The sequence below is a fragment of the Lissotriton vulgaris genome, chromosome 6 (genome assembly GCF_964263255.1).
Source record: "Lissotriton vulgaris chromosome 6, aLisVul1.2, whole genome shotgun sequence".
NCBI classification, from domain to species: Eukaryota; Metazoa; Chordata; class Amphibia; order Caudata; family Salamandridae; genus Lissotriton; species Lissotriton vulgaris.
In genome coordinates, this window is record NC_141694.1 from 128,926,266 (window position 1) to 128,951,354 (window position 25,089).

Here is a 25,089-nt window from a genome sequence, read left to right on the forward strand (position 1 = left end):
TTGCGGATCATCCCAACCAGAGCCCAAGCCGTGAGAGAGCAAGGTCCGAGGTTTCCAGAGGCCCACCTGTTCCGAGGCGCATGCGCAGCACCGCAGTACCGCAGTATCGAGTTTCCGAGGCCTTCAAGTTCTGCTTCCCGGTGAGTACCATTATTGGGAATGCATAAAGTATAAAGTTTCAAGACGGGTTCATTTATTTGAGCCCGGTAAAGACGTGTCTGGTCACACAGGCACGGTAAAGACGGGCCCATTTCGGTGGGCACGGTAAAGACGCGTCTCTTTATGAGACCGGTATGGTTGTACTGTATTTCAGTGCATAAAGTTAACGATTTTCAAGTTCGTGTTTTTCCCCATGTATCGGTTAAATGTATCTGTTTTAGTGTTTTACTGTTGTAGTGTGAATGGTTGTTCCAGTCAGTCTATTTTGGTGTATATTGTGTTTTCATTAAATTCGTTCCAACATGCCACTGTTTTCGAAATTACGTCAGATAGGGACCAGGAAAGGGATACTCGAAGAGTCAGTTCCCGTCCCGCCTAGAGACACACCTGGTCATTTTATGTATAATAAACATGGGCTAGATGCCATATTGTTTTTAGACTTATGGGTAGATTACACAAAGGATCTAGAGGAGAAGTATAGATGGCCTGCCTCAGGAACATGGGATTCTGAATGCATTATGAAAGTAGAGGAAGCGCTATGGAAAAGGAAAGTAAGACCGTCCCAGAAAGATGCCATTGAATTATGGCGTAAAGAAGCGCATAGGAGAGCAGAGAAAGAATTCCACCAAGCAGAGAGAAGTAAACAAGCAGCGGAAAAAGCCAGAGAAAAAGAACTGCGGGAAGAGGGGGAACGGGTCAAGGCAGAACAAGCTGATAGAGAAAGAAATGCCCTCGTTGCAGGTATTTATCCCGTCCTTTCAGAAGAACTAGCTAAAGTGACCCCCTCTGAAAAATCCCGTAGGTCGCACACGCCACCACCAGTACCCTTTAGAGTACGTAGAACAAAGCCGACAGCCTCTGAAGCTTTTATTTCCTCCTATCTAGAAGAGCCCGCACCGGACTATGTAAACGCAGAATTCCCTCCGCCCCCATCACAGGATCAGCTTCTACAGCTTCAGCTTCCGCAGGTCGTGAAAGATGACGTAGGGTCCGGGGCAGTGGGAGGGGGGCCACTGCCAACGCCACGAACACCTCCAAAGACACGAACACCGCTAGGGTTAGGGCCACCACGAACGCCACAAATGACATCAACACCATTTAAGTATGTAGGTGTAATGATCCCACGTTGTATATACGATCCAGTACCAGGAGAAGGTTCAATGCTAGTGTCTTCACTAAGATTAAGACATGCTACCGACTATTTGATCACATTACCAGGCATGAAGGAACACCTAGATAAAATATACCATTTCATTAGGACAGGGGAGGGACCCGAAAGTATAGAAGAGGCCATGGAACAAAGAAAGGTGGAAGTTAAGAACTTCATTTTACGTTTTATGATTAACTGTCTGATCAGGGAACAAGACCAACCAGACAAGGATGTAAAGAAAGGTCTAATGGATTGGAGTGACAACATAGCTGCCGGTAGGCATGACAAACAGGGACAGACAGAAAGTATGTACAGGAAAATACGAAAGGCGATCATAGAAATACACAAGGAAGAGTCCGACGGGCAGTATGAGTCATCATGGGAAGATGTTGAGCCAGAAACCGAGGAAAAGGACAAAATGAATTACGTAGGCAAAGCACGACAGTTTGACAGGCTCAAGTGTCTCGACTACCGTAAACAGGGACATTCTATAAAAGAAAGATATTCCCTTGAGAATCTATTCCAAGCTACTGAAAAAGCACTGAAACGACGGGTAGAGAGCGAGAGACCCCACACCCCACACAAACAGGAATTGGTCCGGTCAGCCGTCCAATGGGTGTCTAATTCTAACATATATAGCAGTGATATAGTGGCTCAGACCTTTTTGAGCCTTCCGCCGAACGAACAGCGTTTGGCTGGTATTTACATGGTTCAACATTTGATAACGTTGTATGAGAGTCAATATTCTGATCCCGGTCCATTGTATAAATTACTGGACGATATACTTCTAGAAAGATGGACAGACCTAGGTACTGATTTAATTAATGTTATTCTGGATCAACGACATAAGTACTTAATTCTCTGACCACATGCATGCTTCCCGCCCCACACCATGACAGAAAGATCTTACACATAGACAGACAGAACCCCCTAAGAGAGGTACATCCCGTCAAAAATACAGCGGGTGAGCTTCAACGAGTGTATGTTTACACACCCTTGACGAAATTAGAAATACTGGAAATGAAAAAGATGTTGCCCTGCCATGATAAAGACCCGGGGGGGTTCCACCGAGAATTAAAAGACATTCTCCGCATAGGGGATTATACGTACGCTGACATTATAAAACTATTGAAAGTACTGTTGCCTGCTGTTATTTATGAAAAGCTTAAGGAAAAGGACTGGGAGGTGGGAGAGAAAAAGTTAAGTTGGGCAGAATTGGAAGCAGAGGATAAAGGACGGCACCCTGGTGTTGGTCTTGGGGACAAAGCTAAAGCACTACCTGAACTCCTGATACAGGTTCTGCCGAGATTATTGATTACTAAAAAGGAAGACTGGGATGCTATTTAAGCCTGTAAACAGAAACAAGACGAGGACACAAGTGATTTCTATTCTAGATTCGAGAAATGTTTTTCTATTAATAGTGGTCTTAAGCCCAGTAGCGAGTCCTATCCACATCTTTTTGTGAGCAAATTAGTAGAGAATTCCTTACCCCCGATCAAGAATAGAGTACTGAAGGTTGAGAGTACTTGGCAAGCAAATAGCCCTTCACAAATGTTGCAAATGCTACAATATCACCAGAACAGAATTAGAGAGGAACAGGATCATGAAAAGAGACGCATGAAAGATACGAAAATGAAAGTGCTGGTTGCCCAAACGGTACCAGCTAATGCGAACAAGAAGGGCACAACACTTGTTAATGGGAACTGTAATTATTGCAAACAGCCAGGTCACTTTGTAAAAGATTGTGCTGTCCTGAAACACAATATAGCTACAGGCAAGACAAAAGAACGACCGCATCCTCCTAGGCAGAATAGCACCCCACAGAACACACAACAGACAGTAGCGAATTTCCCACCACCACCTGCCACACAACATGCCACACAACAAATGTACCAGTATACACAGTCGGATTATCCAGAATACCAACAGTTCTCATCAAACAGCCTAGAGAAGGAAGTTGGCTTGCCCCTTATTGAGGTTCCTGTAGATCAAGAGGGTCCCTATGTACATAGTCGTGTATTGGGAAAAGACAGAAAATTTCTGATTGACACAGGGGTGAGCAGAACTACCATCAGCCATGACGAGGTTCCAGGGGCACCCCTCTCAGGCTCACAGAATGTTTCCCTGGGATTTTCAGGAAAACCTATTGTTAACGAAGTGTCGAAACCAGTTACCCTAGGGGTCGGTCCATTGTCACGTACCACAGACTTGCTGCTTACTAAGTCATGTCCAGAAAACTTGCTTGGTATAAAGACATTGAAAGAACTAGGAGCAGTTATATGTTGTTCTCCGGAAGGAGTACGACTGTTCTTACGTGATTTTAAGGGACATTATGTGTTGAAAGATTTTGACCGCAGACTCCAGAATGTACCACAGCACCTATGGGCACAAGGTTCGACTGACGTAGGTTACATGCACATTACACCACACCGTGTCACTCTCAAAACAGGAGTAGTATTACCACGAATCCGACAATACAAGTTACCACCTGATGCCGTAGTAGCCTTACTGAAAATTGTTGACGAACTCATTGCACAAGGAGTGGTAGTGGAAACTGACTCGAATGTATGTAATTCACCTGTCATCCCTATTCTTAAACGAACAGACCCTAATGCACCACCAGTTTACAGACTAGTTGTTGACCTTCGAGAATTGAACAAGTGTGTAGTTCCTCAATACCCAGTGGTCCCAGATATTTCTTCATTACTGACTGCTATTGATTCTGAGGCAACGTTCTTTACTGTAATTGACTTGAAGAATGCCTTTTCAGTGTTCCAATTCATCCAGATAGTCAGTACCTCTTCGGATTCAGTTTAAATGGACGCAGCTTTAAATTTACGAGAGCTCCCCAAGGTTCTACAGAGAGTCCTAGTATTTACAGCCAAGCATTAAAGAGACAGCTGGACAGTATTCACATGCCTGCCAACACTGCACTGCTCCAATACGTAGACGACATCCTCATCACAGCACGATCAGAACTAGACTGCAAAAATGCATCACTGACAGTTTTACACTTCTTGGCAGACAAGGGGCACAAAGTGTCCCCTTCGAAGTTGCAATTCTGTGCACAGCAAGTGGTGTACCTTGGACACTTGCTGTCCAAGAGGGGTAGACAGCTGACACAAGAACGTATCCAGTTAATTGCTAACCTTTCACAGCCCAAGACACAAAAGGAAGTACGGGCCTTCATTGGCCTCACTTCATACTGCAGACAATGGATTCCCCAGTATGCCTATCTAGCCAAACCACTCATGCAGTTGACAACACAGGAGGCAGCGTCTTCAACTGTCCTCCCTTGGACACAAGAACATACCCTGGCATTTGAAGAGTTAAAAAGAGCCTTATGTCAAGCACCAGTTTTAGCGACTCCTTGTTACAGCAAACCTTTTACGCTTCTCGTCACTGAACGAGATGGAACAGCATTATCTGTCCTCACACAAGATCAAGCAGGAAAACACAAGCCTTGTGCTTATTTTTCTAGTACACTGGATCCAGTGGCCCAGGCTCTGCCTGCATGCCTGAAATCAGTTGCAGCAACAGCCCTAGCTATAAGACAGAGTGACTCCATAGTGCTGGGACACCCCCTGACAGTCCAGGTACCACACGCAGTGGAAGTTCTCTTGAACAGGACACAGACACAGCACTTGACTGTAGCAAGACTGACAGGATATGAACTGACGTTATTTCAGCCACACATAGAGATCAGACGATGCAATATTCTCAACCCTGCTACACTCTTGCCCTCAAGCACAGTAGACACTGCACCACATGACTATGTGGAAGTAATAAATACTGTGACGAAACCAAGACAAGACCTGACAGACATTGCACTGCCAGACCCTGACCTGACACTTTATGTAGATGGTTCATGCATGAGAACAAGCACGGGAGAGTTAGTGGCCGCATATGCCGTGACCACTGATACTGAAGTCAAAGAGACACAAAGAATAGACATACTGTCAGCACAAGCAGCAGAGCTCATCGCTCTGACACAAGCCTGCATAAGAGCCAAGAACTTGAGAGTGAACATATATACAGATTCACAGTATGCATTCGGTGTTGTTCATGATTTCGGAGTATTATGGAGGGAGAGAGGTTTCCTGATCTCTCATGGGGCTAAAATTCAGCACGGTCCCCTTATTCAGGCTCTGTTAGAAGCAATACATTTACCTACAGCCATAGCAATCCTGAAATGCAAAGCACACACGAAAGTTACAGACACCATTTCCCAGGGTAACGACCTGGCAGACCGAACAGCTAAACCTACAGCCCAGACACCAACAGACACGACAAAGACAGAGGTACCAGTACTGACAAACAGCATGACAGTCAGGGATCCTTCACAAGATGTACTCGACATACAGACACATGCCACTCCAGATGAAATAAAGAAATGGACTGAACAAGGAGGGGTCCAGACTGACCAAGGTTGGATGACTAAAGGCAAAGCTACATGGTTTCTCCCAGACTCTATGGTACAAGTTATCATAAACACAGCACATAGTCCAGCACACTTGGGAGAAAAGGCAATGCTAGATAGCTTACAGAATATCTGGTTTAACAAGCACCTGCGTGCAGCAGCGAAACAGAAAGTACGTACCTGTATGATTTGTTGCCAGTTCAATCCAGGCAAAGGCATTCCGGTGGAACAAGGCGGATTTCATCCTCCTGAAAATCCTTTTGAAGTCCTCCAGATGGACTATATCCAGATGGACAGATGTAGAGGTTACTAGTATGTCCTAGTAGTTGTATGTGCACTATCTAGATGGACAGAAGCGTACCCAGTCCCAGATTATACTGCTGTGACCACCGCCAGGCAACTGGTGCGTGAGTTTTTTCCCAGATACGGATTGCCCCGTGTCGTGTACTCAGACAACGGTCAGCCATTTTCCTCTGAATTAATGAAACAAGTGTCCCTTTTGTTAGGATATCAATGGAAGTTTCATTGTGTACGACACCCAGAAGCAGCTGGACTTGTCGAGCGCCATAATCAGACACTTAAGACGAAATTAGCGAAAGTCTGTGCAGAAAAAGGCGTGGATTGGATAGTAGCCTTGCCGGTTGCCCTCTTTTACATGCGTATGGTAGCTCATTCCAGAACAGGCCTATCGCCTTATGAAGTGGTTTTTGGTAGACCACCGAATATGTGGGGTATGCCTATGCCTAAGAAAATAACTGATGTTGACAGTAACGTGCTGACAGATTACCTGGCTTCCTTGATGTCTGCACTACTCTCTTGTCGTTCACTGATTGCCGCCGCCTTCCCCGACAACACCCAGGTCAAGGAACATGCCATCGTCCCTGGTGACCACGTGTACGTTCGGAACTTTGATCGGTCAAGCCCCCTTGAGCCGCGCTGGAAAACACCGAAATTAGTTTTGCTCACCACGAGGACTGCCGTCAAGGTCGAGGGACGTAAAGGCTGGCTTCATGCCCAACACTGCAAGAAATTCTTTGGAGATTCTGGAACTATGATCAAAACGGAAGACAGTCCCGATAGTACAGACTGTAAGCCCCCTTTTCTAGAAAAGACTTCGCAACAAGAATATAGGTCCGGGGGGCGGAGCTAGCCGGCGTCGATGGCGGACGCGTGAGCCTTCGGCTCCTCGCATAGCCCCGGAATAATCCTGATAATCTATCCTTAATCGTGCCCTATATGCCATAGCGGGCTCTCGAACACCCGTTGGCACCCCTAGATTCATTTGGGGACCTTTTGGGACGTTTGCTGGCGAGACTCTCCGAGTTCTCTGGAGTGCGGCCCCTCGCGGCACGGCCGAGGAGGACTGGGCCTGAAGCCGCGCACTATCCTGGAGAGGTGGCCGGGTAACGTCGCCGGACGTGCAGCCTCAGCGCTGGGAGTGGTCGGGCTGAGCTCCGACCGGACTACCGTTTGGATATATCCCTGGCTGGGACGTCCTCTCCCCCTTCGTCTGCGATTGCCCCACGACTGAACGGCTTGGAGGGCCAACGGCAGAGAGGACACTGAACTCCCGTACCACGAGGTGGAGCGATCGTCACAGCGGTACGACTGCCGGTCTGGATCCCCACTGCAGTGAACTGCTATCCCGGCGCCCGCCGGCCACGGTGGTGAGAAGTTGACCGGTGCTGGCGTTGTGGACCTGACTGCACCCTGGGCCTTACGGGTGCGGGTCTTGTCGAAGTGATAGGAAGTGATTCGGGCGCCATAACGGGCGCCATCTTGGCTGCATCGGACCCCCGGACCGGGCTTGATAACTGGTGGCAGTAAATCGCTTGCTTAAGAGACCCCTGTATTGCACTCGCGGCCTGCCGCTGGCGAGACGCCCCCTTGTTCTGGGCTCCTCCGCAACAGGGACAACGATGGGGAAGAACGACGCTGCCCAGGGGAAGTTATCCTTTGAACGGCGCCGACCGAAAGGGCCAGAAGCGGCGGCACCGGAGTCATCTCCGAAGGGAGCCACAGCGACAGCCCCAGCATCCACGGAGCTCCGGGACATGTTGGCCGCAATGGAAAAGGGCATCCAGGACAGCATTGCGTCTGTTGGCACTAAGATAGACGCTTTGTCATACCGAATGGACCGCATGGCGGAGCGCGTGGACAAACACGCGGAGCGCCTAGACATGGCGGAACGTCGACTCACCGAAGCTGAAGAAGCCCAGACAGAGTGGGGCAAAGACAGAAAGCAGTTTGATAGACTTTTACAAGTTATCCGTGATAAAACAGAGGACTTGGAGGCGCGCTCACGCAGGTCCAACATCCGTATCACAGGCGTGGCGGAAACTACGCAGACGGGGAAGATGGAACTCTTCGTAGAGAAACTGCTGAAGCTGCTACTCGGAGAGGAGGTTTTTTCCCCCATGTTCATAGTGGAACGGGCGCATCGCACGTTGGGCCCACAACCGCAGCCTGGCGTGCCTCCTCGCCCCATTATCGCGAAGCTCCTTAATTACCGCGACAGAGACACGGCTTTGCGCTTGGCGAGGGAGAAGGGCAAGCTACAACATGAGGGTATGGACATCTCCCTCTACCCGGACTTTACGGCCAGAGTGCAGGAAGAGAGGCGGCAGTTCGCGCCATATAAAAAAGAACTCCGTACTCTGGGCCTGGACTACGCGATGCTATACCCTGCCAAGCTTCGAATCAACACAGGAGGGCGGTCGTATTTCTTTACGGACCCTAAAGAACTTCAGAAATCCCTAAAGACCTGGACGCGGGAGCGGAAGGAGGCTAGGCATGGCCAGGAGGATGACGCCGGCTCGACATCGAATCTGGAAGAACAGGACTAGAGGGTCTTGCAGTGAGGTTTGCAACTCTTCAACGAGTGGGGGGCACTTTAACCTGGTACCGCTGCGACACCATGAGAGAAGAGAAGTGTATGGTCTACATGAGTGCTGCCGGTACTGATTGGTGAGGCGGTGGATAAGCTGCTTGGACATATGCCTCACATACTACTGGTGAGGAGGTCGTTGTCACTGAGGGGAGGAGGACCGGATCGCTGTTGCATCGTTGGGGGGGCTGGTAGGGGTGTGGGAAGGCTGTTATACTTGCTACTCGAAGGGCATTGACCTACAAGTGGGGCGAGAAGGAGGCGCTGATCAGACCGTTTCATTGGGACAGTTTGCGGTGTAGTGCTATTTTGGCGCGCTCTGCCCCGGTGCCTTTGGTTGTGCGACTCTCCAAGGGGTTGGTATTGAACTGGCGAATACTCTACTACCTGAGGGTTGATGGGGGGGATCTCTGGGACCTGTCTGACCTGGTTGGGGGTGGTCGGCTGTGGGTGGGCAGGAGTTCGAGGGGTGGGGTCGAGGGACTGGACAGTTGGGGGGGGTTGTTGCCTTGGGTTGTTTGGGGGGTTTGATCGTACTCTTATGTGGTACTGTACCTGTTTGGAAACGCCGGCTGGCGATTATGAGATCAAATGTACTGCTGTGTCCTTTCTTGCTCATCCTTGCTGTTTATACACACATGAGCCCTTGCAATGTCTAGTGCTGCACCAAATCTACCTACAAATGCCCCGAATAAGCTGAAATTGATGACCTGGAATGTGCGGGGTTTGAACGACTTTCGTAAACTGAGGAAGGTCCTTAGCTATCTCCATTGACATCATGTTGATCTGGCCTTGTTGCAGGAAACGCACTTGACATGCACCAGCAGGAGGTTACAATCTAGGGGCCTGGCGGGGAACATAGTTGCTGCAGGTTTCACGACACACGCCCGAGGGGTGTTAATCTGGGCCAATCCCTCATCACATCTGAAGTTGATCTCGGTGCTCGCAGACTCGGAGGGCAGATACGTCCTGGCTAGGTGTGTGGGTAAGGGTCTTGATCTACTTGTAGTAAACGTTTATGGCCCCAATTATGATCACCCTGAATTCTATGCGACTGTCTGCCCTTAGCAGGTCACATGCTCGGCCTTGGATGTTGTGGGGGGGGGGATTTTAACTTCGTATTCGACCCATCCATGGACCGTTCCGCGGGCCCCGTTCGGCGCCCGGTGGCTTCGGCCTCACATATGAAGGCTGAGATGACTAAATTAGATCTGGTGGATGTTTGGAGGGACAAGCACCCCACGAAGGGCGGCTTCACGCACTATTCGGCCTACCACAATGTGCACACTAGGATAGATTACTGGTTGGCATCCCCCCCGGTCCTTGGTAGTATTAGCGCATGCGAGGTTCTCCCGCGCACACTCTCGGACCACTCCCCCATTCTCCTACACCTTTCAACCGCCAGGAAGGGGATTCCGGCCTTCACTTGGAGGTTCCCTCCTTTTGCGCTGCTGGATGACGCCTTCCGGGGGGAGCTTGCGGACGATATAGAACAATACTTCGCAACTAACATAGGCTCAGTCGACGATTTCTTTACAATTTGGGAGGCTTTTAAGGTGTACATCAGGAGAGTAGCTATGTCAAAGCACTCCAGTGTGATACGCTCCATCAGGCGGGACCTCACAGCGCTGGAGACTAGAATAGCGGAGCTGGAGGCTAGGCAACTGTCGGCACGTAGCAATACAGATGGCCCGGCGCTCACCCAACTCCTGTCCGAGTTTCAGGCTCTGGCGGACAGAGAGATTCTTTATATGGGCAAGTACGCCACTGCCAGAGTGTATGGTGAGGGGGATAGGCCAGGCGCATTGCTGGCGCATGGTTCGAAGCTCTCAACGGCCTCTGGTTGTTGAGGAGCTGAGGACTCCGGAGGGTGACACGGTCTCAGACGAGGAACAGATACTAGAAACCTTTAGAAGATATTACGCAGAGCTATATCAGTCCAAGACGCAGGGAGTAGAGGGCGAAATGGAAGAATATTTAGACCACATTGCAATGCCGTTCCTCAAGAGCTCGGATAGGGAATTCTTGATGGCCCCCTTTCACCAGGACGAAATATTGGAGGCTCTCGCGAGCATGAGATCGGGTAGCGCGCCGGGTTCGGATGGACTCACGGTCGGCTTTTATAAAGCCTTCAAAGACTTACTACTCCCGCACTTGGTTGTCCTCTTCGACGCTATCTGTGAGGATGGCGAAATGCCGCCCACCATGCGTGAAGCGCTGCTCATCACAATACCTAAGCCAGGGAAACCACCGGACCTTTGCGGCTCGTACAGGCCGCTCAGCCTGCTGAACGTAGATGCGAAGATTTATGCAAAGGTCCTGGCCAATCGGTTGGCTTTACTGGTCCCAGAGCTTGTCGCCCCGGAGCAGTCCGGGTTTGTCCCGTGCAGAAATTTAACTTACAACATACGCACGGTACTGGGCACAATGCAACATGTCAAGCAGGAGAACAGCGCGCTGGCAATCTTCCTTGATATGGAAAAGGCGTTCGACTCGGTTGAGTGGCCTTTCATGGTGAGGGTACTGCGAAAGTTGGGCCTAGGCGAACCATTCCTGCAGAGGATTGGGGCACTGTACCATCGGCCCTCTGCCAGACTACGGCTGGGCGACAGAGTGTCGGAACCGATCTTCGTTGGTAGGGGCACTCGGCAAGGCTGCCCCCTGTCGCCGTTGCTCTATGCTTTGGTTGCGGAGCCCCTTGCATGCGCCATACGGGAATACCACAGCCTGGAGGGTATAAGTTTCCCCACCTACAAAATAGGGATTTCGACTTATGCAGATGATACGTTATTGTATGTCAGGAACCCGGAAGCTAATCTGGCCGCGGTTCTTCGTGAAGTGGTCCGCTTCGGCTCGCTATCGGGCCTAAGGGTGAACTGGGATAAGTCCATTGCTTTTCCTCTCACCCCGGTGACACAACCGTTCGCTATGGAGTACCCGCTGCAGTGGTCCTCTGACTCAGTCCGCTATTTGGGCATCCGCCTGCACACGGATCCCGAGATCCTAATTCGGGACAATTACGGAGTGGCATACAATAAACTGGTCGATGATGTTGACGCCTGGATCAGACTTCCGCTCTCCCTACTGGGCAGGATCGCTATAATGAAAATGATAGTGCTTCCCCGATTCCTGTTCCTTTTCCTCAACTTACCTGTGGTTTTGTCGAAAGCATTCTTTAAACAACTTACCCGAGTCATGATCCGGCTGGCCTGGGGTGACAAGCAACCTAGAGTCCAATGGACGATCCTGACTCTCCCCTGTGAGATGGGGGGCTTGGGAGCTCCGGATCTAGAACGCTACTACCGAGTTGCGCAGGCATCGCACCTGCACTCGTGGATTCACGGTGACGCACGGACCCCGCACCTCATTTTGGAGCGGTTGTTTGCGGACCCGCTCCCTTTGCCTGCCACTATCTGCCTGCCCACGGATCGTTCGATTGGCCAGATGGACTCTCTTAAAGCGACCAATCATGCCTGGAACTCCCTGATGAGTTCCCGCGGCTGCGCCCTTCTGTACTCCCCATTGATGCCTGTAGAATGGGCCCTCTGGCTGGACCCGTTGGGTGAGAAAGGAGTAGTTAAAGCCCTGCAGGCCCTCGGCATAGTAAGGATGGAGGACTTGTTCTCTGATGGCACACTGAAAACCTGGGACCAACTCGCTACCACGGAGTCGGGCCCTACCTTGCTACAGAAATTCCAATATCATAGACTTCGCTCTGCGTTCCGGGAAATACTGGGCCCTGAGATGGAGGAACCCGAGGAGATCCCGGAACTGACCTATGTAATTAAATCCACTTCATCCGCAAAGCTAATTTCACAGGTCAACAAGTTGGGAGTAGTGCATCAGCGCCTACAACCTTCTACGGCTAGAGCGGCCTGGCAAGTCGATTTGCAATCCCCCATAGACGACTTTATGTGGCGATACTGCTGCTCCAGCATGCGCAAGATTTCCCTGAATGGAAGGCACAGATTGGTGCATTTCAAATACCTACAGCGGGTGTACTATACCCCCGAGCGACTGCACCGCTATGGCCTTCGCCCCACTGCGGAGTGCGAGCGTTGCCGAACATTGGTGGCGGACTTCTTCCATTTGGCGTGGCTTTGTCCTGGGGTACAAGCATTCTGGGGGGAGGTATTTGCCGAACTTGACCAGATTCTGGGGGAGATGTTGCCCCGCACTCCGGCGCTTGCGCTCCTTGGTTACTCTAAGCCATTGGCCCCTTCTGTGCGCCGTCTGGTAGACATGGCATTACTGTTGGCTAGGAGGGTGGTGGCGACCTGCTGGATGCGAGGGCCCCTACCTGCCAAAACGAGATGGATGCGGGACCTACAGTACTGCTGCACCCAAACAGAACTATACAGCGACCTGTTACCACCCAGGAGTAGGCCCAAGAATTTCTGGGATCTCTTTAACCACATGGCTGCTGCGGGGATTTTTCCCCAGTGCTGGGAATTACCATTTTGCTGCTTTCATGACGAGCTCAGCTCGTCATCAGCACACGACACCCGTGGGTGATGACGAGCTGAGCTCGTCATCAGCATCGAAAGGGTTAAAGACCACCTGCAGAAGGGGGAGGATGGCGACTCCGATACTTCCGAAATGGCTGAACTCCAGGACCGGGTGGGGGAGTAGGGGTTTGAACACATGCATTTCTATCCTGAGGGGAGGGGTTTGGGGTGTGCTCCGAGTTGGGTGGAGGCTGCTATGAGGTTCTTACACTGAGGTGCGGCTGGGGGTTGCCTGGGGGGGACATTCCTTAGGGGAGGGGAGACACAGGACACAGAGCAGGTACACATTGGGATACGCATGACTGGACAGGGTTGGCAGTCCCACAGACACACTCTAGGGGGAGGGGCGGTAGTTTAGTTGGGGTAGTTCTATTGACCTTAATTCGATACTAGACCTTTTGGCCGCGATTGCAGCAGGGGATTGCCAGTTGACACACTGCTCCAATATGCTGCTTGTGGAGAGACACTGCACTTGGTTCTAATAGGCTAACGATACATCACCACGCCGCCGGGCCCCCGGGATGCCGGCAAAAAGGCTGTGTACGGACTTTCTACTTCGCTACTAGCATGATTACTACAATGTATGACATGGTGCACTGTGAATATGCAAAAACTTGGTGGTGTCAATGGCTTTGCTATCAATAAAGGTCTTTAATAAAAATTAAAAAAAAAACAAGAATATAGGTCCAAGTTACGATCTAGTAAGTCAGACAGCGTTTAATTGTTTAAGTCCACTAGGTGGTGAATCGGTTAGACAGGTCCCTGACATGTATAAGATCGTAGACCAGAATAGTAAAAAGAGAGAAATGAAAGAAAAGTACTGCAAGATATTACGCAGTAGATGTATAGTAACTCTGACTTTTATGTCTCTTCTGTGCATCACTATAATATGTATCAGCTTGACACTACATGTTTTCTTTCCTCCTATTTCTTCACGTGTACACTTTTCCTTTGATGACACCGTAGAGCACACATTCAGTGATCTGCCACCCCATGAACTGTCATATCGACTAGCCCTGCGCAACAATACTTTTATTCGAATGTTGCACCATTCTCATCAGACCAGAAATGTAACAAATTGCTGGGTATGTGGCCGGCTCCCACCTTATCAGAAAACGAAGGGAGTTCTGCCCCTCTTTCCTTTTCCGTTCTCGCACAATGGTTCGTGCGGAGCATGGTTTGCTTTAATGTCATCACTAGACAGAAAGTCCACAGTTTCCCAGGGCGATTGGATATGGGGAGATTTGAATAAAGTAATGAATGAGGCATGTTTTCCAGACGAAGACGGTCTTCCCCAAAGGAGAGGGACCGATCTAGAAAATGAAGTGTACGAACAAGGAAATGCTTCCCTTAACTTTATGATTCTGAATGTCCAGTCCGAGAAAAATACAGGTCCACCGTTCATATCAGTCCTACCAGTAAAAGGTGAATTGTGCGTTAGAAAGAAAGGATCGGTACATTTGGGACACAGTGAATGCAATACTGTAGTCGAGTTTACTGATAAAGGAAAGTCTACTTTCAAAGCTTCCCGCCATTCCTATTTCATTTGCGGTCAGACAGCCTATGTACGTCTGCCCTTAGACTGGGGTGGGACATGTTATATAGCGTTCCTGCTGCCACCCGTCTTTCTTGCCCCATCAAATTATCATTGAGATTCACGACTAGTATATGTCAGACACAGGAGGGAGATAGATTCCCCAGTGGTTGATCAGACTGAGACAGTTTGGGAGCAATATACGGATTTCATTAAAGGATACCTCTGGTTCGTAGGTCCCGTCCAAAACAGTAAACTCGTACGCAGGTTAACAAGAACTCTAGAAGCAGTAGTGAATGAGACTACATCTGCCCTGGCGAACTTGACCGAGGAGCAGTCTGCCATGCGACTTGTTGTCCTTCAGAATCGCCTTGTTCTTGACGTCATCCTGGCAGATAAGGGCGGGGCTTGTAGAGTGATCGGCTCCAGTTGTTGCGTGTTTATTCCAAATAACGCGCCATCTGTGTACGCAGCAATAACAAGACTCCACAAGATAGTTCACGAGATGCATCAAGACCCATGGACTTGGTCCAGTTGGCTCTGAGGTGTAATATCGGGATGGGGATGGACAGTGTTGTCATTCCTGGGGATTATACTGCTTATGATATTCAGTTGCTGTCTCTGTCTGCAATGTGGCCCGGCGATTTGCGGCCTGTGTGCCACTGCCTGTATTTCCCATCCCCGTATACAAAAGAGAAAAGACGAACAGATGATGCTGTATGATCAGATATACGGTCTCATGAATATAGATGTGTCCTGAAGGGCACAGTAGGGGACAAGGAGGGAATGAGGAAATAGAAATTTTACGTGGCCAATGTGTCCCCTGCATGTACCCCACGTTTAGTGTATGTTCATGTCACCCATGCACTTTCCCTCTTATGCCTGTAATAATAATACCTCTGCATTTCCGTCCCATGTTAGAATGTCAGTTACCAAGCCTTCCATGAAAGAAACGTTAATTCTAACCTGAGGCCTATGTTGCCCATGTTGCCAATGTATTTGCATGGTGCACGTTTAAAAGTCGAGATGAACCCGTTTTGTGGCCCAGCCGAGCCAGGACCCGAATTCAGGCTCCATGCCTCCAGACACTCTGAAAGCTGCAGCTCAGTTATGTATCCCTGACCTCTCGCATACTTTCTGCTCAGCTGAAAGGGGCCCAGCCCGGCCTGCCAAGACAGTATTTTGCTTACAGTTATCTGCTTGCTCCACAGAAACACATTCCTGCTTAGTGAAGAAGGTAAACATAACCCGTCCACAGAGATAGAGCCCAGCCTTTCTGTCTCCATTTAAGTGATTTACAGAGCTTGCATCCATAGAACGCCCATGCCCCCCCCACGCAATGCACGAAGAAATATATGCACACACTGGCTCTTAGTGATGAGCAACCTTTGCTCAAGCGACCTTTTACTTCAGACAATACATCCTCCAAACTTAAGATATCAGATAACATCAGATGTGCAGGTCGTCCTGACACTCAAGGCTCCTCTACTAGAACGAAAGTCAGCTCCCCCCCAGCTTCCCCCAGTTACACGTTAATTGCACGTCATGACCAAGTGATACACACAAGTAGGGTAAAGGTTCCAGCTGACCACGCAGACCCCCTCCATGTATCCACCCATCTATGACACACCTATGACTCCTCAAGGAAACGCCCACGTGTACGCCTTCTTACATGCCCTTTTGCACGCCCATGTGCCCTTATCTCTCTCTCTTTCGCTTGCTCCGCCTGGAGCGCTCCGCCTTCTCTATGCAATGCAATGTATGTTTAATGTATAAATAATGTACTCTGTGAATAAAGTTCAGAAGACCCTTCCTGAACCTTAGTGGTGATGGAACCCGATTCTCCCTTAACTCGAGTTACTGAAATAAAGCCCTTTTGAATCGGACACCACGGACTCTGCCTCTCATTATATGCATGACCCTTTGTTTAAGTATAGAAATTCCGACAGGGTAATATTTAATTTACCACACACCTCTTGGCAGTCTATAACTCATAGCAGCAGAGTTCAGGGGAGCTTTGTGTCCCTGAGACTTCAGAACAGGAGGCCAGCACACTTCAGGCCCTTGGAGATCTCCTTCAAGCAGGGGACACAACTGCAGGCCAACCCCAGACACACAGCAAGGGCAGTACTTCTCCTCAGTCTCTCCAGCTCTTCTCCTTGGCAAAGGTTCCTCATGAATTCCAGTCATGATCTAAAGTTCAGGGGGTTTAGGCCTAATATTTATACCCCAAAATGTCTTTGTTCTCTTTGTGCAAGGGGCTCTGAGCCAAGTTAAAACCAGTTCTGGGGGCCCTCTGCAAGTGCACAACAACATCCATTGTCAGTGTGAGCCTTGGCCCCAGACACACCACAGAAGGGTGGAGCCAGCATTGTGGAAGGTAGGCACAACCCTATTCAGGTACAGGTGCTACTCCCCCCACGACTCTAAATCCAAATCAGACCTATTCAGCCTAGTGCTGACTCATCCAGACTCATGGAGCCACTGCACCTCCCCGGCCCCTGTCACTCCAAAGCTAGACAATCAATCCACAAACAGGCACACAGGAAGTTTGAACAAGAAAATATCCATTTTCTAATAGTGGTATTTTCAAACACACAATTTGAAAACCATCTTTACTGAAAGATGTGTTATTAAATCCTGAATCCAGGGATGCTAAACTCAATTTTTCCATCTTATCCCTATGGGAAGATATGCTAGTAAAATGTCACAGACATTCCCCATTCTGTTCAATGGGCAAGAGAGCCTTTGGATAGGGAAAACGAAATTGGCAGTATTTTCCCTATCAGGACAAGTTACACACACCAGCACATGTCCTAATTTTACATACGCTGCACCTTGCCCAGGGGGATACATTGGGCGTACGGTAGGGGTGTCCTATGTGTAAGAAAAGGGAAAGCTAGTGCCTGGCAAGTGGGTGCACTTGCCAAGTTGACATGACAGTTAACTAACTGTGCTCAGGCACTGCAGTGGCAATCCTGAGACCTCTTTTCAGGGCTACTTATGTGAGTGGCACAATCAGCGCTGCAAGCCCACTAGTAGTATTTCATTTACCAGCCCTAGCACACTCAGTGCACCTTACCAGGGACATACTTGTAAAACAAATATGCCAATTAGAGAGAACCAATCACATTATCAATTTACACAGGGAGCCCTTGCACTTTGACACTGATCAGCAGTGGCAAAGTGCCCTAAGCATCTAAGCCAGCAAAAATGAAATCCAGCACAGCATCAAAAATACAGGAGGTAGAGGTAAAAAGTCAGGGAAAACCATGCCAAGGATCCCAGGTCTAACATATACGTTGATAGCTGTACTTTAAAATGTTTGATAAAAAGATTTCCCATATTTGTCAGTTTTGTGTGACCTCAAACCTAGGGAAACAATTTTTATTTTTCATAGGAAAACATTTCTAAATCTATGTAAATGAGGCAGTAGTAGCTTTATTTGTAATCTGCACCTCTTGTTTGAATGATTCTAACAATTAATTTTATAAACTACGGTAGTGCGTAATAAACCTTAAAAAATACGTCTCTCATTTTCTTATTTGTTATGTTATGTTATGTTATAAAATGTTATAGAGCGCGCAGCTGCCCCAGCAAAGGGGCGTCCCGGCGCTAAACTCCAGAACAGAACAAGAACCATGAGCGAAGCATGGGTTGTCACATTGTTACTTAACTGTAATAAGTTATTGCAGTTGAGTGATAACATCACAGTGCTTGCTGTCAGCAGACAGTGTGATAGACCAGTCACCAGACAGATATATATCTTCTATCTAAATAAGTACTCGGAAGTGAAGAGCGCATCTAATCACTCGTGAGGGTATCCAGGCGCTGTCCATAGGCACGGGGAGATTAAGGGGCATATTATCAAGAAAGGGCGTTCCATTATCGCCGCTTTTATCGGCACTAAACTGCCGATAAAGCGGCGATAATGGGCTTGATAATATGCTCTGTTGAATTTCAATCGAAGCCCATGTTAGATGTTTTCACGACAGTATTTTTCTTAATTGTACTTATGAAGTTCATCATACGAAAGGGGGCAATTCATCTGCTTGCTATTACCCGTTCTAAACTGTAGACATCTCTGAATATGACTCAATAAACTGCTCAGTGTTATTTAGAAAGCAATTCCAGGCTGTGTTTGGAAGTTCAGCCTTGACATTTTCTGTGGTGTCTCTAACCACAATCCTTCGTTTGTGTTTCCAGTTCATTTTTATTGAAAGTGGAAAAAACTATACAAGCTAAAAAAGGCAGAAGCAGCCGCCAAATAAAAATACCACTCACAGGAAAAGCAAAAATCACCTCAGTACCATTAATTTTTGACACAGATACCCCCCACACACAGAAGCACAAGGACCCAACAACGTTCCAAACCAACAGCACTGTGTTCCTATTGTTTCCCTTCAAGTGAACACAACCCTTTGTGCCGGCGCCCAGATAATCCTAAGAGTGTCAGTGTTGCGCTTTAAAATGCTGTTTGATTGATTTGGTGTGCCTCAGCCGCCAGTTGGGTGCCCCACCAGTCGGGGACCTGAATTGGTTTCAGGAGCACCAAAGAATGCATTTATATTGGTCACCTAGAGTACCTCTGCTATCGTAGCGAGAAAGAGCGCCTAGAGAAGGGCGATGCTATCACTGTGTATTGATGAGGCAATTGCAAGCTACCAAAGAGCTGTGTGACAATATACATGAACTCTGCCTTAGCGCGATTCCTTTATATGGTCACTAAACTCGGTGATCTGCAATATCCTTACATTGTTATGTAAGGCAGTACTTTGTTGTGTGTATAAAGTTCTTTTATGGAAAGCTCCAGTGGTAGGCGAAAGCTTGCAAACATTGCCTGACCTTTCGAATACCAAAATGACAGGACTGATGCAATAGTAAAAAGACTCAGGCAGTATAAAACCTTTCCTTAATGTTTGAGAATGGGATGGCAAACATATGGAATGCAATCTGGGAACAAGATGGCGCTCCCGGATTGCAAACACCAAACGTCCTCCTAAATTTGAAGGGGTCCATCTCTATTCTTGGTTAGCAACCCCCATAATTTTAACTTTGACCCTAATGGACCCTGGAATAAATATAACGAGGTCACCTCTCTCTAGACAAGAATTACACTTAATCAAAGTAAAATGAATACGATTACTCCATGTCACTCTACAACTTCAGAAAGATAAATAGGAAACTCTTTTCTCTGTTTTGTCAGATAAAATGCGCATTACTTTGAACGTCTATACACAGTTCCCTTAAGATATATGCACCCTGAAACAAGGCTCGGGAAAAGCTGTAGGGATGCTCCTTTTCAATTCATCCCTTCCTCCAAGGCCATGGCTGACTTGCCCATACTGCCACATCTGACAGGGCAGCACACAGACAGATGCTACATGAATTATGCGATGAACTAGCAGACATGGCTGGGGATGAGGGAGGACGTCACGGAGGCAAAGAGCATTGATCTTTGGCAGGTCAAGGCATGGAGGAGGAGACTGTGAGTGGTCAGACCAGGAAGTGTTTTGTCAAGTGGTCGAGAAGGGACAGAAGCGGGGAAGTCATGAGAGCAGTGACACAGAGGGCACACAGGGCTCTCACCTACGGTGGTCTAAGTGAGAATGAAACCAGACCATCACTAAACAATATTATTGGAGCAGAGGGTATTCCCCAGAGGGTTTCCGCAGCAAAAATATGATGCATTATAACAGTTACATTTGCTTTTTCGAAACACAAGGGGGCTTATTTAATAGCCCCTTGCACCGCCAGTATGTCACTGGGAAGAAGACCTAGGTGAATTCGAGGATGCCAATTGGGCGAGGCCTCCAAGTGCCCATGGGAAATAGCTATAGGGTGCAGTTCAGGCTGGCCCAATTTAAAGTACCCCACAGGACTTTCTACACTATTATATAAAATAGATAGGGTGAAATCTCTGTTGTGTAGGAGAGGCTGTGGGAGAGATTGGACCTTTTTTCATACCCTTTGGGACTTTCGTCTGGTGTGGGGCTGCTGGGCTGGAGTGATGGCAAAAATTGCCAGGGTTATGGCAATGGAGGTCCCTCTGGATGCTACATGGTTACTCCTGGGGATAATGGGAGAGCAGGAATGGCCCAGGTACACAGAGATTTGGTTGAGACTCGCAACTGGAGTCGTTAAACGAAATGTAGCAAGAGCATGAAGGGCCATACATACCACTCCTGTAGAAAGTGACTAGGAGGCAGACCTGGACTGGTGCCAGAGGGCAGAGCAAGTGGTGTACAAGGCGAGAGGTTGACCCAAGAAATGGAAGAACATTTGGGGGGCACGGAGAGAATTTAGGGGGCAGGGGTGACCAGAGATTTTGGGAGTGATTCCAGGATGGGGGTAAGGGGGATAGTGAGGGCAGAATATGTAGGCTGTAATTGACTGGCCGTAATAGTGCAGTTACTGTAAGATTGGATATTGCAGAAAAGTTTTTTGATCTGTCAAATCTCGCTGTGCATGTATTTTAAATTAAGCATGTTACCACCACACAATGCGATTAGCCTGAGTTTTTGCTTTTCAATATAAAATATCTTTTTAAAAATGACGCACTGGCAGCGCAAGGGTCTTGTAAATAAGCCCAGCAACATGCAAATCTAAATTCCTCCAATTCAGCTTGAGTTAATCCAGGATTCCCTATAAATAATACAAAACTTGACAGCAGTTGTGCTCTAAACACAGCATTTTCAATCAAAGAGAAACATCTCTGGAACTGGAAGGTGGCCCAAAAACCAATACATAATACCCTAAACAATATACTTAGACACCAAAAACACCTTATAATAGATGGAGAAATGGCCGTGAACTATGGTCTGTCCCACTGACAACACTCTAGCTCTCACTACATTGTCGGTCTAGGTGCCTTTCACATGTCGTATTTAGCCCCTCAGAATCAGAAACGTAACCCTGATGTACACCTAATTGCTCTCTCTAAATCAGATTCCTAACCGTCATATTTTATAGAATTCACTATATTATTGTGCACTGATTTGTGGTACCAGGGTTGCCAAAATTATGGTCTCGAGGATTTGCTAAATTATATACAATATGATTTGCTGCTGACTCCTCCAACATGCCTTCTTGGGGTATCAAAAGTTAAGTCTTTTTCAAGAACCAGATCCACATGTTGTCTTCTGTGCGGTAAGTGTTTCTTGACCCTGCTCCGTCTCTCCCCTGAAGTGACATCAGTCTTCGGATTGTTATGAGAACTGAATTTAGTTAATATGGTTATTCTTGAAAAGAATTCCGACCAATAGATAGACTTCCAAATAAATCTATAATAGGGAGTTGCGTGTGTATACTGAAGATACATTTGTAAATATCAATGCTGGAGGTGACTGTTACCACGGTGCGGGTTGAAGAAGCATTGACTGGGAAGATGTGTATGTTACTCTGTGCCTCAGATGCTCTCTATAGGTAAACCCAAGGAACAGCTGACCCTGCCTCCAGTGATAGGAGAGAGACAGGATAGCTTGATGTAGAAGGTCATCAGGAGCACAGAACATGAGGATATATTAGCCATGTGAGCAGCTATTTCATGTGATTCTCATGATTCACTCTTTCTTCTCTTCTACGGTGTTGAAGGGAGCAGAAGGAGAAAGGGCTCCGCAGCGTGAGGTGCCTGGCTTCCTGCCACTCACACGTCCTCTTCTCCAGGCTCCATGATGTTACTTTGGCAGTCACAAAGGAGGTAATGTATGGTGTTTGTATCATCATCACTATTCAGACCCAGCCCAGGGCTTAACTAAAGAGTGGGTGTAAGGGGTGATTCTAAATACAGTTATCACAGTGACAGTAAAATATAGCTACTCAGCCAAGCTTTTGTGTTCACACACACTTCTGTGAACACAGAAAGATACTATTACGTGCATCTTAAATATTTTTCTAATATAAACATTTAAAATGAATGGAAAACGTATTATAACACGAACCAGTCAGGTCACAGTGTGAATGGTAATCTCGTTTGGGTACCTTCTAGCAGTGCTAACATGTTAGGCACTGTAAAGTAATGAAACCAGCTAAGTGTCCATGGCTAGATAATGTTCGTAGAGCTTTAAGGGTTGTGAGGATGGGTGAAAATGACAAGGTACCGATGCAGTGCAGTAGTGATGCAGATGCAACAGGGTTTAGAAAGAACTACTGTCTGCAAAGCATGAAAAAAGACTTTGTAATCAAAATGGAGGTTCTTCCCACCCTGCCTGGCTGATTTTATCTTTAATTTCAAGTAAGGTTTCAAAAATTACATACATTTAAAACAACATAAAGCAGAACGATACACTGTGGCAAATGCAATGTCACAAGTACACACGAGGAAAGGGACATGTCTCGGAGCTTGTGTGTTGACCATGTACTCTCGAATGAGGTACGTCTCCTTGGTGTGTCGTGAACACAAACGGCAACATCTCGGAAGCACACAGGGCTCACAGTTGACCACAGCTAGCAAGCACCATGCATGGCAAAGGAATAACAAAGAAACATGGTAGAAATAAAGCAAGATGTCTCAGAGAGGGATGTACAAGCTGAGGCTCCACCATCTCATGGATGCACTTTCATCATGTTATCTGCCATTATCAGCACAATAGTGCAGGCAAGCAGAGCTTCACCAGTACCACACAACTAACTGTAACCATGAGTCAGTGAGAAACACACCAGTTCCACACTCTAGAATACACCTTCAAAGAGTGAGGAAGACGGAGAGAAGAGGAGTAAGTGTGTGTGAAAGAAAAAGAAAGAACCAATGATTAAGAAAGAGAAAAAGAGAGAAGGGGAACTGAGAGAAAGAAAGAGGGAGGGGTGAGAGAGTGGTGATGAAATAGAGAAACAGAGCGAGTGGGGTATGAGCAAGTGGCAAGGGCAGGAAGGGAAAAAAATGGATAAAGGATTTGTAATTAAACCGAAGCCTAGTCAGCCTCCCCGCTCCATTTGCAATATAGTTGACGTAAAGTTATATTACTCCTTAAAAAAGAGTACATTCTTCCTGCAACCTCTTTAGGCGAGGACACACTTCTGTTACCATGTGCTGATGTGTTTCAGTTACACACTTATTACTACTTACTATTGCTCTTCAGACACATGTGCCCACCACTCATACTCAAGGCACTCATAAGACCTCCTATTTTCCCTTACAAACTAATAGTGTAACCCAAAAACAGCCAAAGGGCCTGTGTGCAATATGATACAGAAAACAATTGGTCCTATTGGCAAGGATCTGAAACAATACTCAATATTGTATTTACATCAACCACAATTGGTATGTAAGAGAGAGAAAGAAAAAACAATTAGACACTGTACAATGAAGATGAATTCAATTCTTGATATTTCTTTTAACAAAAAGTGCATTTGCATACAATCAATTCTTTTAGGTTGTTCCTTTAAGTGCATGGGAGAAAGGGCTCGTAGGAGAGCTCAAGTGACGTGAAAGAGGAAAAAATGAATCTGAAAGTTATAGACAAAAATATGAGCAGTAGCAAGAGACGTGTCACTGCGGTAAGTCTGTCAGGAAAAGGTCTAGCACTTTTCGACTCGGATGATACGTCTGGTAATTAAAGACCTAACTGGCAGGTCTTCATCAGGATGTAAGGGACCGTGAGCACAAAAGCCAGTGACCCATTCTGATTCATTCGTTTATGGGCTCTTATATTTGGGAGTTCATATCGATTTTGCTACAAACTAGTGGTACCCTTGGATTCCACAACTTGATCAGATCTCCCACCCGCTCACAAGGCTAGACAAGGAGTCTATCGGCCCATCTATGTACCCAGATTGTGTGTGATCCCTCCTACACCATCGAAGGTTGCTTACGGTTCCATACGTCCTGATGAAGACCTGCCAGTTAGGTCTTTAATTGCCACACCTAATATCCAGGTCGAAACATTGACGACATAACTATATGAGCTTGGATTGTTTTTGTATCATTCTAAAGACTGATGTGCTTTGATTGATTGGCCTCTTCTCTCTTATATGGATATATTTTGTAAATATGCTAGACCTCTCCTGACGAGCTTTCTGCTGTGACATGTCTTTTGCCAATGCTCTCATTGTTGTTTATAATTAAGCAGCCGTGGCTGGTGCAGGTAAGAGTGGTGAGCCAGTGGGGTCGGGGACGGGGGCGAGGATTTTGACTGATGATGGCGAGGGAAAATTATTTATTACATTTTTCCTCGTCATCGTCCGTCGAAATCCCCCCACCCATCCCCACCGCTCCAACATGCACGGACCGCGGCTGACTTTCAAATACATTTTTTCCTCTTCTTCCACATCACTTGAGCACTCCTACAGAAAGGTGTGGTGCGTGATGATGGGAGGCGTGTTCTAAACATAGCCCTGCCAACTGGTTGTTGCACATAACCATGAAGCGTTGTGGAATAGTGTAAGAACGGACATGGTTGTACATGTGGCTACACACCCTTTTTATTTTTGGAG

General features: G+C 47.5%; 1 protein-coding gene across 3 annotated transcripts in view; it reads left to right on the forward strand.

The window, feature by feature from the left end:
• Window positions 1–25,089, forward strand: part of TOGARAM2 (TOG array regulator of axonemal microtubules 2) — a 477,994-nt gene that overhangs the window by 350,251 nt on the left and 102,654 nt on the right. For all 3 annotated transcript variants that reach the window (XM_086926146.1, XM_086926144.1, XM_086926145.1), the window contains one exon: window positions 22,252–22,357. In XM_086926146.1, coding sequence (XP_086782272.1) covers window positions 22,252–22,357 — 106 coding nt within the window. The remainder of the gene's footprint in view (window positions 1–22,251; window positions 22,358–25,089) is intronic.